The sequence below is a fragment of the Nanorana parkeri genome, unplaced genomic scaffold (assembly GCF_000935625.1).
Source record: "Nanorana parkeri isolate BGI_ZX_2015 unplaced genomic scaffold, ASM93562v1 scaffold1745, whole genome shotgun sequence".
Lineage (NCBI taxonomy): Eukaryota > Metazoa > Chordata > Amphibia > Anura > Dicroglossidae > Nanorana > Nanorana parkeri.
Window position 1 is genome coordinate 38,217 of NW_017308013.1, and position 17,258 is coordinate 55,474.

Consider the following 17,258-nt stretch of genomic DNA (forward strand, 5'->3'; position numbering starts at 1 on the left):
AGACAATAGACAATAATGCCATTTTAACACCTCTCTGGGCAGCCTAATAACACATATTAGCTCCAGTCATGTAAGTGCAATCAACACCTTACCCCTATGATGCTTCTGACCCCATGCTGGTTATCATTAACAGATTATGTTTATTGAAGTGACATTCACCATATTTATTCCCAGATAATTTTTTGTACAAGTCATTCTGAATTGAGCAGGCTAGTCTGATGACCAGTGAAACGTCTTCCAGAAAAATACAGCAAGTCTAGTTGCCTTGATTTATTTTCTACAGATATATTATGTCACTGTACAAGTAGCTCAGTTTCATAATCAATCAACTGATAGGTGATTCGCAGACAGGATTTGTCCAGCCTTGCTGTCTCTTTGGCAGTTGCTTTCCCTGTTAGTTATGACTCTGTTAATGGTTTAGAATGAATTGCAGACACCTGTGCAATAATTTCAATGATAACCATTTTGCCTCAGGAATTATTGTCACACACTGAGTGAGAATAGATATATATTGATTATGAACCACATCGTTACAAGCCAGAATGCCTGCATAGGAGTCTGAAATAAGGATTGAAATACTGTAATTCGTAGGAATTCAGTTAGACAGATTCACTACTTGGCAATAAAACCATTGCTTTCTTGAACAGCTTCTAACAACATCAGAATCTAACATCATTAAACAGCATTGGTATCTCAGTAACCTCCTGCAGGATACAAGCACTTTTTGATAGTAATTCTTTGCCCATTTCCAAAGCTAGTTAAGCTGTCAAAGTTAAAGTGTAAAATATAGTGTTTGAACTTAGTCCAGAAGTTATTTAATCCCTTCCATGGATCGTTTATTCATTCTACACAGTGCTACCTAATCATTTACTGTATTTTACACAGACTAAAGAAGCTGCGTAAAATTTCTCCTAAATACAAAACTCTGTTGTACTAGAAACATTTTGATAATGCAGTTTTAATGTTACAGTAAAAAGGGTAACTGTACCTTTAACAGTACTGCCCTAATTCTGCTTTCTTTCTTCACCACAGCAAATTTGTGAATGCATGCATATACCTTACCTGAGTAAAACCCACAATTTACACTGCCCAATCAACCCCATCTCTTGTTTTGGTGTGAAAGTGCTGGGCAAATATTTTGCAATGCATGCGGCATATGCATAGAAACACTGGGGTACCAATTTGCCATCCTAGTCCTTGGCAGTGCAGACTGCAGGATATCTTCAAATAAGGCAATTGTTTGTGTGTACTAAGTTGCTGCAATGGTGGAGTAGGGCCTGAATCAATGTAGTAACATTAATTGTTTCTTACTTGTGTATAACTCAGCTGTAGATCCTCAACTCTTCTCTGAATTCATGCCGACACAGTTTTTCTTTCTGGAGGGTGGCTGCTTTTGATCCCCATGTTCCTTTTGTGTATTGTAAAGTAACTACCACTCCCAGCTCATCCCTGTGATAGACTACACACTGGTGATCATTTCTACCTATACAGAATATACAACACGAAGTAAGTGCAAATCTTTCCAGAGTGAAGGCGATCCCCATTTATGCAGTTTGGCTAAAGTATAGATTCTAGTATGGAATAGAGGAATGGATTTGAAAATTAGGTTTTTTTAGTCTTGTATTTCCTGAAGGTGCACTGGTCAAGTGTGGCCTCAGGAAATACAAAGGGGACACTCTTGCACTTTTCGTCAAAACAGACAAAAAGAAACTCAAGATCAACTTTGGGCTTTCTTGTTGTTCAATAAGTTATTAATAAGTTTTAGATAGCCAATAGTACAAAGATAGTGAGATATATTTTCTATGTAACAGTTAAGATAAAAGTGGATATATAAAGTGTATAATATGGTAACAATAAAGACATTTTGGTAGCATGACAATAAACACATTTAAATTACACCGGTAGCTGAAATACACAATGGAGGGTCACTGAATCACTTGAGATATTTGTCATGCTTTGTGGCCATGTGGGATGATTTGCCAGGTACAGCTAGAAGCTTAACATTGGAAGGAAGTATTTGGTGATACATTTGTAGAAGTTGAATAAGTAAAAGGAAAGAAAGAGGCAGAAAGGTGTAGGGATTAGGGCACAGCATAGGTTGGTATATCAATTAAGCATCATAGACTGGGAAGGAAGGTGATCAAAGTCCCGAGGAAGAAAGTGTTTCACCCACCTGAACCAAATTAATTCACATTTATCCATGCTGTCAGAATGTTTTGCTGTGATTTTCTAATTCAGGAGAGCCCAGGGTATCTGGTATGCCTCTTCCTGGGAGTTAAGAGTAGGGCATCGTTTTAGCAAATGTTTTCTTTGTCACTGTAAATATAGGTAATAAAAGTTGAGATTGAGGGTTAGTGATACAATCTGGTTTCCTAAGAAAGGGCTTCACTGGGGTCCTTGGTATATAATAATGTAAGGTAGTAGATATCATGTGGTAGGTATAAGGCCAAATGGCACAAGCAGTGGGACCAGACCACAAAATATGTTGTGATGCACCTAGTTCATCACACCCCCTGAAGCACTTAGGGGAGGTTTAGGGTTTGAATTTTGATGTGGGGATAAGGGTGAATATAAAATACTACCAATAAAGTAACCTGAAATTTTTCTCCACTGCAAATACATTATAGCAGCAGGATTTTGTGGCCTGCCACATTTGATTCCAGTCTTTCAGTTCTAATGGTTTTCCCAGCTCTTGTGCACACTTGTATATGTAGGATTAAAGAGGAATTAGTATTCAAGTGCATGAGATACAATAGGGAGATATGTTTCTATGTGGTAATGGAGTTCTGCCTGAGTCCCCCATATAGTTTGTAAGGGTAGTCAAGTCCTTGCTGTGACCAGTGCTAGAAGACCCAGGGAAGATGTATATCCTGGAATAAAGGAAGGATTATGTATAATAGATTGTAAGGGTAGAAGAGGGGAGGTAAGATTGCATTGTCCCATAAATAAAGTACCTGCTTGGAGGTAGTTTTTAAAGCGTTGTGGAGCGTACACTCAAATTGAGTTAGTAATGCTGATTTAGCCTGACCTCTGGTCAAATTTTAAGATTGCTCTCTGAGTTCACCATAATCGGAAAGCTTGATTGTGTGACTCATGAAACAGACATCGTCTTGGTTGTGGCTCTTGCATGGACCTCTGTGATGAGCCTCATTTTCTGCTTCTTCGCACGATTTCCATGCTGAGACATGATGGCTCACAGTGCACATGTGGATTGAGGATGTCAGTGCTGTGTCATGGCAAACAGTCCAATGTTGCTAATTTAGCAATCTTGCTCCTAATGGATGTGGAGTGTGTGTGTTATGTGTCCTCTTAACTTTGGAATTTCTAATGGCCAAAGAAATTCTGGTCAGGACTAGTGATGGGCCGAACACCCCCATGTTCGTATTCGAACACTCGAACGGCCGAAAAGTTTAAATACGAACTTGAATCTAATGGGGGTCGAATTTTGAAAATGATTGTCCCCTTCAAGAGGGATTATATGCAAGTTATTGTCCATAAAAGGTGTACAGGGGTCCGGGTACTGCCCTGGGGGACAGGAATCAATGAAAAAAAACAAAAACGTTTTTAAAGGAGCAGTGATTTTAACATCACTTAAACGGTAAGAATAAAAATGAAAAATTCCTTTGAATATCGTTCCCATGGGGGGCCCTTAACCTGCCTGTGAAGTGGTGGATCTGTAGGATGCATAGAACCTGCTGCAGCAAAACTGACATCTCTAAAAAAAAAAGACATTATTTTGTCATGTAGGAATATTTAGGAGGGACCCCGTGTAAAAAAAAAAACAAAGAAAAAAGTGTGTGGGGTTCCCCCTCAGTCATGCAAGGCCCTTAAAGCCTGGTAGGAATATTTAGGAGGGACCCCATGTAAAAAAAAATGTGTGTGAGGTTCCCCCTCAAAGTCATACCAGGCCCTTAAGGTCTGGTAGGAATAGTGAGGAGGGACCTCATGAAAAGAAAAAAAAAGTGTGTGGGGTTCCCTCTTAAAGTCATACCAGGCCCTTAAGGTCTGGTAGTAATTTTAAGGAGGAACCCCACCACCAAAAATGGGGGAGGAACGTGGGGTCCCCCTCAAATTCCATACCAGACCATTGATCCGAGCATAGGCCTGGCAGGGCCGGAAAGGGGGGACGAGCAAGCGCCCCTCCCTCCCATCCTCCCACACCAGGCCACTTGGAGGGTGTCCCTGTGCCGATGGGGACAAGGGCCTCGTCCCCACGGTGGTGGGGGGTCTGCGGGCAATGGGGCTTATTTGCGTTGGGGTACTCATTTAATTAAGAGGGCACGCAGATGCCGCCCCCTCCCTTGTGAATAAGTAAGGGGTACTTGTACCCCTACCAATTCACTAAAGGGTTAAATAAAATAGTTATTAAAAAGTCCAGACTTTTGATAAAATTCTTTAATCTAAAAAACAAAAGACAAGTTTTTGTTTTTTTTAAATGGATCCACCGACGTAATCCATGGTCAATCACGACGTCAAGCGTTATCCACGACAACGATGAAATAAAAATAAAACAATAAAAAATAAATAGAAATAATGTTAAAAAAAAACGACATCCGCCGTCCCGTCCGACTCCCGCTGCATAATGGTATTTTGACAGATGCCAGCAAAACGTAAACAATTGGGTGGAGCTAGCGGCATCTGCTAGGCGAGACATGATTGGGCAGAGTCATCATGCCTTTGCCTAATCACGGCTCCAAATGAGTACTGAGCCCTGATTGGGCAAAGTTTTGCACCTGACCTGTGGTCAGGTGGAAGTCTTTAGCCAATTAGAGCTTCGGAGAGCTCTTTGCAGTATGGGACGTTGCGCTGTCGAACAGACCGCGAATATCCCATAAAGTTCGGCGAACGGCCGATGTTCGATTCGAACTGGTGGACCATCCCTAGTCAGGACTATAAAAAAAAAGCTAGTCATTTAATTTAGTGATTCAGCCCACTGAGGTCAACCCAGAATTGGGAAAGTACCAGTTGTGGGCGTACTTTAACTTTGACAGGTTGCAAAATAGCATGAGTCCGTAAAAAGATACTTATCTACAAGATGTTTGTGCACATTGGCATAATTTCTTGCTCTCAAAACATCTAATTTCTACTTCTTTTTGAGTTCTTCATTATGAATATCATCTAAACATAAAGCAATTTCCTCATTTTACATCAGTTTATAAGACGCTTCCTACACTGCAGCCATATAATATCGATTTTATCAGTTTTATTCTTGATATACTCAGAATGTGCATCAGCAGTCTCCAGAGAACATTTATAATAAGGCAGCTGATCATAATGTATATTTTAATTAAACCAAGCCTATATTAGTGGGTATAGACTCTTTCTCTTTAAACCTCTAAGCACATGACTGCGTTCACAAGATCCCTTTTATCTCCATTATGTAATTAAAAGGCTTTCTGTGAATGAATAGCAAGTTGCTAAATTAAGTGCTTCTAAGTTAACAAGCCAAAGTCAGACATTTATACAGTGCACAATAGACTATACAAGTCAAGTATGAGGAACTACAGCATTTTAACTTGATTAATTATGTATAATGTCATTGTGCTGTAACCGTATTTACAAATTAGTTTTATCTTCCACATTGCAGTTCCTTTAATTGTTTGATAGATCGTTAGCTAGCATGGACATGTGGGGCAATATTCATCTTTTCTGGGAAGTTGCTTAATTGCTAATGATCTTTTCTTAACCCATGTGACAAATATTGGAAAACCTATATTTTGAACGCCTATAAATCCACTTGTAGTTCACTGGAATTATACATATACAGTACTGTATTTTTTGTTGTTGTCCGTGAGAACCTGGCATTAGTAGAGTTCACTTAATACTTAACCTCATCCAAAGATTTTATCTTAACCCTAACTTTAATCACATTAACCCTTACCTAAGCCCCAACAATGTTGTATGCTGGAACCTCAGTCCTGCACCGAACACTACCAGGCCAGAATCCTCACACCAAATCCAGTTTGAAGTGTAGGTTTAGGAGAAGTGAAGACAAATACTAGTGTTTTGCACTGGCATTCTATTTCTGATTATCTTTTTAACAGAAAGCTAAAACTATGTTGCTATGGTAATACAGTGCTAATTGTGATTGTATACAATGCTAAAGAATAAGATAAATCAAAAACATATCTTATTGCATCTTAACAATTTGCTTAATCACCTCAATATCAGCATGTTACATTCCCTTCCTCTCCATACCAGTTTTCAGTGCTGTGGTAGTTTGACTGACAATAACTTGGTCATGCAACACTGTACCCAAATTAATTTTATATAATGTTTTTGACAAAAAGCTTTCTTTTGTTGATATTTAGAAATCAGTTTCCCTTACTTTCTAGTATAATAGCAAAGACAAATGCCAAGACAGTACAAATACCCCCAAAATAACCAATTTTTAGAAAGTGGGTACCCCAAGGTGCTTTTTCTTTAACCTTCCATCTTTGGTAGTCAATGACACTTAACACCCCCCCCCCCCCAACAATCCCACAACATTGATGAACAGCCGCACTTCCCTTACCCACCCACACACACCTGGAATCTCAACTCTTTCCTCTTGCTGCTGCCTCTCTTTTCTTCCATCTGCCTGTGATCTTCATTCTTTCCCTTCCTCCACTGAGAAACGAAGGGGAGAGCTCTCAAATGTAAGCATCACAGAGATATGCATTCATGGAAAATAAATTTTTCATTGTTTACTTTTCCAAACTATTTAATGCATATGAATAAATGTCAAATGTTCATCGACATAAAATAGTAGTTATTTCTTTATCATTTTGTATCTTAATGGAAAAGCAAGTACTTCAACAAGCCCATTACCTGTATTACTGCTTTTGTTTATTTACAATTTTTATAACAATGATTTGCTTCTAATTGCACACATGTGATTTTTTTTCATTTTTTTTAAATCTTATTTTATTTTTGCTAAAAAGGCAATCCTGCACTAAGCCATTCCAGTGTTTCTGTGTTGACAATAAAAGTCTATGTCAAATAATAGCCTTTAAATAGCATAACTAATAATACAAAGTACACTTTGTGCATTCTTCCACCTGAGCCTACACGTTGGTAAAAAGACGCCATATGTGATGCATAACAAATGCATGAATAATGTTTCCGCTTGGAGATAGCTCTAATTGGATGGGTAGGCAGAAAGATTTATTTGGCACGTGAAGCGTCAGAGTGGCAGAAAGCACTGCTGCAACTGTAAAAAATAATAGCCACGACACAATCACTGGGAATCTGAAATGCAAAATGCATACATACTATGTATTTATTGTTGTAAATTCAGAAAAAAACATCTTTGGACCCTTTTGGAACACACTTTCTCTAAATGTTTTTTGAAAGAAAATAAAACTATGCAAAAAATTAATGAGCTGGTCAGTAACTTTATATTTTCATTTATAAAACCTAATCAGATGTGCTGCCCAATTGAAATACTATTTTCTGTAGTGTTGGTAAATATATTACTGTGTTTCAACAATGGTCCTCAATCATATATGAAGTATGCCAAATGAGAGCAATAGCAACAGTCTAAAAAATGTAATGCTAAACTCCATCAAGATAGAAAAACTCCAATTAATGCAGGTGTACATTTATTAAAACTCAACACCAGTTTAAGTAAAAAAAAAATTTAAAAAAACAAATCGGGTTATTATACTCATCTGATCTTTGGCACTGTCCCTTGCAGTCTTACTAGCCCACCATAGAGGGGGCAGTGCTCTTCCAGGTTGAATGAACATAGGGTATCAAGGGTCTGCCCCTCACCCTGGTATTGCTGTTCCTGCAGAGAACAGCAATACATCATTAAATAAATGTTTCCTCTTCTGATGCCTTCTTGTGTCTCCAGGCTAGGAAGTGAGGAGAAATCTTCCCAATGAGATACAGGAAGCAAAAAAAATCATTTTACCCATTCCATAAAAGCTTCAGCTATACTTAAAATGTATTTTTTTAATTCAACTAAGTACCAGAATGTGCCTTTTTATAAACCTCATGTAAACCTCTACATATCTGCACTGAAAAAGCAATATCTGAAAAACACGAGTGATGACTCATCTCTGTGCTGCGGTTTATTCATTGTTCTGTCAGGAACAGGGGGTGTATTCTTGACAAAGCTCTGATAGTGCTGTTGCACGAGTCAAGGACCTAGCTGTGCTTTCTTTTCCAATATAAATTTACAAACCATAACTAGGACAACAGATCCAAGCTGATGAGAAAAAAAAGCTTTATTCTCTTCAATTTAAAGTATAATTTGCAACATCATCTCTTGAAAATGAAATCCACACTATTTATTATTTGAAAAATACAAATATGTCCTTTAAAAAGTTGATAGTTTAAAGCGGAACTTCATTCAAATTGCTAAATACACAAATGAGGTACATAAGGGAGTTGCCTTACCTGACACATTATTTTTACTTCTGTCTATCCAGTCCTAAGATTTACACAGCAATGCCACACAACATAGCGCCATCTGGCAGGGAAAGGGACCTATTTTTTCATGTACAGCCCTGCTCCCCACCTCCAGCCTGTGACTGGACAGTGGAAGGAGAAACTGAAGGCTGATGAGCTTATCGCTCTGTTCTACCCTCCTATCAGCATTTTCCTTGCACTGCAGCACAACCGATTGACTCCTTGTGCTACTTCTTCTTCCCCCAGTCTGATCTCTGCTGTAAAGGGAATAGCAGTTGACATATACCAAGTTAAAATGAGGTACTTACACTTGCTTGCATTTAAATATGTATTAAAGGAGAACTATGGGGTCAGTGTTTTTCCCCATAGTTCTCCTTAGGGTAACGTGAGGACACAAACTAGCGTCCTCCCGTTACCCTAAGCTCAGTATACCGCGAGCTACAGCTCGCAATATACTGAGACGCCGCAGCCGGAGTGGATGCCGACGTAGATGACGGGATCCGCCCAGCTGCGTGAGTGACAGCTGGCTCTGCTTATCTAGAGGCAGAGCCAGCTGTACCCGCCCCCTCCCCCGTCCGTTCCGCCAGTCAGCGCTGGCAGATCGGAGCGGGGAGAGGGGAATCCAGCCCTCCCCCTGTCATGGCAGGGAGCCGTGACAGGATCGAGAGGTGAGCGAACCTGGTATGTGTTCACTCACCTCCCGATCTACTGAGCCGACCTGTGACAGTCTCATTGTCACAGGTCGGCTAGAACTATGAGGTGAGTGGAAATCACTCATCTCATAGTTCTCCTTTAATGAAAACAGAGCTGCATCAATTTGCATCTTTTTATATTTGCTTGAAGCTTAGCTTTGATCTGTAAATATATATGTAGCCCCCATCACCTTTTGTGAGGTGGCTACTAGAAAGGTAGTGATTGCCAGGGCTGTAATCAGCCTGACTGGATTATAGTTGGCATTTATTTTGTTAATTCTAGGTGTCTGGCATTGACTCTACCTACCTGGGTGGATTGTGACTCTGCTGTATTGTGGGACAGCCAATGAGGGACACTGAGATTGTATGTACATTACAGCAGCCAATCACTGGGATTCACTCAACCAGTGTTGCCTGCTGGGATAGGGTACATATACTGGAGGGAATTGCCATGTGCTCAGTCTAGTTAGGGACCAGCCATGGATTGGTCCAGGTTGGGGTGCAGTCCAGCCTGTCCCCAGTCTAGGCCTGGAGGTGGGCAGTGGCTGGAGTGTGGGAAGAGTTTCCCTGGGCCACAAGTATGGAGGAGATCTGTGCTGTTGTCAGAGGAGGAGTACCAGGGAAGCTGATGGCTGCTGGAGGTGCCCGACACATATTGGACGTCAGGAGCAAGTCTGGTGTCTCTCCTGCTGAGGATCTGTGCTCATCCCTGCTCATCTGATACTCAAATTCCTATTTTATGTGCTATAAAAGGATCTACACTGAGATGTCAACAGAGGTATAAAAATACATATTTTCCAAGTCTGAGATCTTGTGAGCTTAGGAATGTCATCAGCTCCAACAGCACAGGATGACTCGAACATTAGAAAAATTATTTTTCAGCAACTGAAAATTGGCTTCCTCTGGGTCAACATCACCCATTTTAATATTGCAGTACTGGATAGGATTGTCTCATTCATTTAATTATCAAATATATAGAAATAACATCTGTTCTAAAAACAAACTGCAATGCCTGGACACGTTCTAGTCTAGCCAGATGCCAGCTACAGGACAAATGCTACTAATTGGGATATAGTCAGAAAAAATGAACACGGAGTTCATGCTGCACTTGGAATTCTTTGCCTAAAATACCAATTTTCCTGCAATATGTTTTGTTCTGTGTGTCTCTGCATACTAGTTTATTTTAACAGAGCAAGAAGCCAATTTGTTTTCACTGCAAGACGTTTTAAAAGCTCCATTGGGGAAATAAAAGGGCTTTCATTGTTTATATTTGTTCAAAGATGTGTTTGAATGAGGGCAGTCTGAAAGGGATGAGAAAACAGGATTAATTAGAGTTTTCTTTTCTGTTTCAGGAAAAAGACGTGACCCCGGATCAGATGCTGTTAAAGAAGGTCAGAGAAGCTTCAGTCCAAATTGAAACTCTATCTTCCTTCAAGACACAGAGCAGCGCCAGACCTTCAGATTCTCCCTACATCGATTTCTTCTTGGCGTTAGCCATTTGTAATACAGTGGTTGTCTCCACAGCAACGGAGCCAAGGCAGAGGGTAAGCTCGGCGGGCATTTGCTTGTCTTAGGTCTTCTTGCATCATCACTTTACTCTAGACAGAAGAATAAGTTGCGTTCTGAAAATACCTGTATGTTCGTTTTTGCAAGCAACACAAGTGTAAGTGTAGAAGTTGATGAGTGCTGGGTGTTTAGCTGCTATTGTTGTGCTTTGTACTTCTTATATACTTTCCATACTTTCTTTTTTTTTTTTTTATGAAGAAGGGTTGGATCCTAGGTTAGGTTTCTTTTTTTCCTGTGTCTCCATTGGTGAGATTTCCCCTCCCTTTTTTTTTCTTTATCCCTGATGACTACTGTACCCTTCTCAGCTGAACTTGTTTACAGTTTTTATAGTGGTTTTTATCCCTGTGGCGAATCAACTAGGGTCCCAATGAGCCTGCTACCAGCCCCTAGCAGAGTCTTAGAATTAATACATGGATAGTATACGCCAAGAGATGGTGTCAAACAACTTGTTCAGCTAGCATCAGTGGAGGGCTGGCCAGGCAGTATGGTGGCATCTGCTCCTCAGGCCGGTACACATTCGATATGTTGGTCTAGTGGCCCTGAGTGGGGCTCTTCCCCATTAAGACATTAATCAGAACAGGAGCTGGAGTAAGTGACAGATTACTTCTGATAAAGACATCTTTTTTAGGGACCATTTACACCATTGCATTGTGCTAAAAAGTGTGTTAACGCAACACTTGGTAACACACCATGGTAGCACTCCTTACCATTTGTCCTCTAAAATAACTGGTATATGAGAAATGGGGAGTCACAATAAACCATACCCTTTGGGTTAAAATTCACAGCAGCATCATGTCACACTTGGTGCATTTTTTTAGCCCACAGGAAACAACCTCTGCCATGAAATAGCCATTTGACCAATTTTGCCCCCAGGCCAAAAGGACCTGATTTCCACTTTAAAGGACATCTGTAATGAAAAAGAAACAAACAAGTGGACTGCTTCAGCTGTCATCATTTTGAAAATGCTGGTTGCCTAGCGGTTCTCATGATTCAAAAGCTTCAATGCTTTAAGTAACTGGCCAAAATAAGTGTGCAGATCAGGAGTTGGGACTTGACCTTTACTTTTTACATGCTTAGTTTAGTTCAGTGATACAGAAATGATCAAATACAGAGACAGCTAGACAGCTTGCATTTCCTGGAGGTCATTAATGGCAATCCCCGTATTGGTACACGTTCCTTTTAAATATTCAACCATGGATTACACAGCCTCTCGACTCTGCCCAGCCTCAGTCAGCTATTACTATATGTCTCTTTCATGCCTTACATCAGGAAGAGCAACTTAGTGACTAGCCAGTAAGACTTATGGTTGCTGTATTCTTCTTTCAGTAAAAGTAAAGAAGGTGGATGGGGTCTTTGTCACAAAGTAAAAAGTCAGGCCATTTTTTTTGCCATTTTAATATTTTGTGATTTCATATAGGCAAATATAGGCATGACTATTTGGTAACATGGAATAACCCAAAGGAAGAATTCACTTACTGCATTGAAATTTAAATCTAATGGAGCTGATCTACCTCATTATTTTAAAGGAACTTTAGGAAATACCCAAAGGAAAATATATAACCATTATTTTAAGTATTTATGGTTCATTTACACAAAAACAGAAATATGCACCAATTTTGTTTTCTGCCTATGGCTGAAAATCTGGACTTCCAACAGAGGCAAACAAAGCCTTCTTATATCATGTGAGCCAAACAAGGATGCACAAATATCAAAGTATTACTTAATCAAACAAGTCATAAACCTATTGACATTTACAGAAACCAAGGAACTTTACTCAGTACCAGCCATAATGTTGTTTGTTGTTACTCCAATTAAGTCATATTTAAATACATTAATATCTAAAAGGTCATGAAATGACTGGGACACCCTCCTACACAAGCATTAAAGCCTAACTTCAGCCAAAACATGCTCTTTTGTTTTAAATAAAGAAGGGAAGGGTTAGAGCTTCTGCCAGATTTTTACTTGAGGTTGTGTCCTTATTGAATAGATTTCCTCTTAATTCCTGTCTGGATAAAAAGTGATGATAAATATCGCCAGTGGGCACACAAACAGAAATGAAAACCTGACAAACTATGCTTTATCTCCATAGTCATCCAAATGGCTGAAACATTTTAAACAATTCATTAATGGAAACTTGTACATTGTCCATAATATGCGAAGTAAAAGGTCCCTTTTACAGGAGGGGACCATAAGCAGTCAGTCATTATCTTACCTGTGCACTCACTACTCTGATCTATTACCAGAGTATCCAAGAAATTACCAGTACTTTGAGGCATGGGGGAATGTGAAACACCCCCTGATCCCCCACAATGGGGTACATTGCCTTAAAGAATAACACCAGCATATGAAATATTAACACTTGCAGTGTGGCTACCCCTGCACTGCAAGTGTTAAGTGCTCATTTTGTCTAGGGAGCTAAAATACCAAAGATATAGTGACCCAAACCCTGGATTGGCTGGCTGCTAAACTGGTCCCTGCAGACTCACTCTTCCTCCACTCCTACAGCTATATGGTGGTGGCTGCAGTGCAATAGCTTTTTGAATACACTTTTATTGATGCTGAGGTCTATGGTGGAAGGTACAATGTGGCAGTTTTAGATTATTGGTGAACTGTTTACTTTAAAAGCACTACATCACTTTGCGAATTGTATGAGTGTCACATGTGCTTTTAATACATCTTGAGAAATATAACACTCTCCACATTTTGGCAGCAATAATGTCATTATTAAGTTTAATAGGGCCCTTTTCTCAATTATATGTGCGTCTTTTGCCATCTCAATGCACAATGCTTTGCATTGCCCATTCATTTTTAGTAGGTCTCAATTAACATATGTGAACCATAAAACATGTCTCTTTTTTTTCTTCTTCAATGTACCACACAGCAGTGTTGTAAAATGTGCATGAATGGATTGAAGGCTTTCTGGTGTTTTGGGTTTTCTATGCTACTGATCTGGTTGCAGAATTATCAGCTCCTTTATTGTTTGACTGTTTTTACTGGTTGTGTAACTTAGATTACTTAGATTAATTAATTTGATTAATTTGCCACATATTGTGTCTTTTCAAGGTTACTATGGCTCCATTACTAAAGCCATCCGCTTCATCTTTGGAGAAGTTTCAGCATCTTTTTCAAAGGCTTAAATTACTAAGTCAGTCTTCTAACTCCAGTCCAACTAGTTCTGACCCTGAAACTCCTTCCAGCTCTAAGAAGAATAAAATTAGTCCTGACAACGTGTCCCGATCTAGCAATGGAGAAACTGAAAACCAAAGCAGTGGGAAAGATGACTCTTCAGCAAGTAAAAACAGCACTGACAACTGTATTGAGGAGATGTATGCCACTGTTGCTCCATTCCATATAGAAGATGAGTTCTGTTATGAAGCAGAAAGTCCTGATGAGGCTGCATTGGTTCATGCTGCTAGAGCATACAGCTTTACCCTAATGTCCCGCACCCCAGACCAGGTGACAGTGAGACTCCCACAGGGGACACTTCTCACTTTTGAACTTTTATACACTTTGGGCTTTGACTCTGTCAGAAAGAGAATGTCAGTGGTGGTTCGTCATCCAATTACAAGAGAAATTATTGTGTACACTAAAGGCGCTGATTCTGTCATCATGGATATACTAGATGACCCTGCCAGAGGTACATTAATATTAATTTTAAAATGTTTAACATGAATGTAGGCAGTATTTAATTAAATATTATCTGTCATAATAAGACTCCCTCGTGTTATAGATTTGATCATAGATATTTCCCCTTTCATTCAATCATTTTAACTATCTTTCAATGCAGTTGTCTCTTGCCCAGAATTATTCATTTTTGGTTTGTCCTGCGCATACCCTCTTTCTGTAAGACATATCACCAGCCATAACCTTACATCCCTAATTTGGTCATATGATATGAGGGAGGGATAGTTGGTAACTTTACCCTTATTAAGATGTTTAGTTTTCTGAGAATATCTTCTAGGTAGAGTTGCTTCTTCCAACTGAAAGGAGCAACTGAGATAGTTTAAGTAACTTGTACATATTTTCTTTGGAGGATAGTGCTTTAGCACTTTCCGATAAAGCTTCAATAATGAAATTAATCCTAAAAAAATACAACTTTCCTATTATTGTGCACGTTGTGTATGCCCGTTAAAGCTAAATCTCAGGCAAATCGCTAAATACACTGTTGGAATTTATATAGGTGAACTGTCTTATCTGGCAAGGGATTTGTAACTCTGTGCAGGTACTTTAAAGTGCCATACAATTCTGTGATACAGGAAAACCAGGTGGGTGACAACACTCTGTTAGATTTACAGAATACAGTGGTATCACATCCCTGCTTCCAGCCTACTGAATGCAGAGTAAAAAATCTGTAACCTGCTAATAGGTAATCAACTCTCATTCTGCTCTCTTCTCCTGGCAACATGTTATACTTCAGAACTGCTTTTTCATCTTTCTGTAGTTTCTGTAGTAACCAGTAATTCCCTTTATTATTTTTAAAGCAATACACAACTACATTGAATTTGTATTTTTTTTTTTTTTACAGCTGCCTGGAGTTTAGCTTTTAGGCAAACTTCAGCCCACTAAATACATTCCTGGGGTATCAAAACAAAACCTATTCTTGTGCAACTGCACATTGCAGCATATCTTCTCAGGTTTTCCTGGGTTCCTCCAACCCTGAGACACATTTTTCAAGGGAATACTATACCCTCGGATAATGTTCAACCCCTTGTGGTTTCAGTACCCTTCAGCATTCCAACTATCCAGAGAGAACCCCTAATTAACAGGGTCATCAGTTCCTACTGCTCCATTCCCTAACAAGGACATGTCACCTCAGTGTCTTTTGGGGGCACCTGCTATTTCTCAAAGTAATAGACCATATGTCCACCTTAGTGCCTTTTCCTGGCATCCAAATTGTTGAACCCTTAGATGACTTTTCCTAAAGAGGGTTCACTTTCTTGTAATCAGAACTCTTCCAAAGGTCCTAACACCTGCAAGCTTCAAATGGATGGGGCCTCAAAGATGTCTAGTGTTGGTAACTATTGGTCACCAAACAGGCAAGGTTGTTTAGCTCAATCCCTACTAAAGTCTACTCCTGCCCTTTCCTCTCCTTTTCCGCTTCAACCTCCCTCTCTATTTCTTTCAACCTGGACATGAGGCAAAGCATCCAGATTGCCCCTATGGACCAAGAATTTCCTGGTGTGACCCATCAGAGTCTTAGGGTGAATAGGGTGGTCTCTCCTCTCCACTCCGGGGAGTATCACAATACCTCCCTATTAGATAGTAATGTTTTTCCACCTGTTTCGGTGAGTTTTTGGTTCATACCCTCTTTTTGTTACAGACTCGGTGTTACCTCTGGTGGATTCATTCCACCTTGGCAGTGATTCTCATCTGTCCTGGTCCTAGAATTGAACACAGTTCCTGGACCCTTCTTGGATCTGTCAGTGGCTGTTGCCCACCCCTCAGTTCAACTGCTTTTGGCTACTAGCCAGTTCAGTCTACTGTTCTAAAAGTTTAGAGTATGGTAAATAGATGAAAATCAGGTGACATTTTAAACAATGCATACCTTTACTATGGGCTAGCAAGCATAATTTATGATTTTGGTTGAAAATGTTTTCCAGCTAATATAAATGATGAGAAGAAGCTACGGAAAATACAGTCAAGAACTCAGAGGCACCTAGACTGGTATGCAAGGGATGGTCTGAGAACACTGTGCATTGCTAAAAAGGCAAGTAATGTGTTGTATTCCATTTCTTTTTACTTTATAAAGGCTGATCCTGCTCCATCTGACAGCTTTAAAATGGTTGTTAGCTTTTGGTAACTTTGGTTTCTTTATATTGCTGCTCATTGTTGCATCAAAATACATTTTTATTATTCAGAGCAAGTGGCTTAAGTGCTTGCGATGTAATTTAAACTACATGCAATATGTTGGCCATTATTTAAAGTATAGTTGAAGTACATTTCTAAGCTGGTATAATGCTGCTTATATCGAAGAGCAGGCAAATTCAGTTGGCTGCATTTCACTTTGATTCTTCAATTGGGTTTGCATGGATACTGGTACACTACAGTATGCACATTTTCACCTTGTGTCCTGGTCAAATGGCTGCGCTGTTTTGACCCCTCCTGTTGCTCTTCACTATTGGTCCATCACTGTGATTCATAGCCTTACTGACAAATGGTGATGTGCGGGGCCTGGGAAGCATATATGGCCGTCATGACAGATGGTCAATTTTGCATACCAGAGTGCCCCAGGCATCCTGGGGTGCTCGAATTGAGTTTGAAAGCTGAATAAACACATGTGCTTAGAAATGACTTTGGGTATTCTGTAAATGGCAAAAGAAACATGTGTAGTGTACTGTTACACAGCATTGAATGAGAAATCATCTTTTACTGATCTGACCCTGATATGCAATTGAAAGTTTCTGAATAGATAGAATGACTTTGTACCATAAACACACTACTAAAATTAGCCCCTAGGAAATACCTTCTACACTGGTAAGAATACATTGAAAATTATGTCAGAGAAATAGTCAAATCTAGTTTACTGTCCTGAAAAACCTTTGTCTTAGAGTGCATAGCTATATACATTGTGCACATAAACATAATTAAAATCAATCCCAAACA

The 17,258-nt window shown here is 39.6% G+C and overlaps 1 protein-coding gene across 1 annotated transcript in view; it reads left to right on the plus strand.

Moving 5' to 3' along the window:
* Positions 1 to 17,258, plus strand: part of ATP10B (ATPase phospholipid transporting 10B (putative)) — a gene marked incomplete at its 5' end in the record, with an annotated part of 70,402 nt that overhangs the window by 33,776 nt on the left and 19,368 nt on the right. Inside the window, 3 exons of the mRNA XM_018571373.1 lie at positions 10,442 to 10,633; positions 13,719 to 14,292; positions 16,256 to 16,362. Of these exons, the coding sequence (XP_018426875.1) occupies positions 10,442 to 10,633; positions 13,719 to 14,292; positions 16,256 to 16,362 (873 nt within the window). The remainder of the gene's footprint in view (positions 1 to 10,441; positions 10,634 to 13,718; positions 14,293 to 16,255; positions 16,363 to 17,258) is intronic.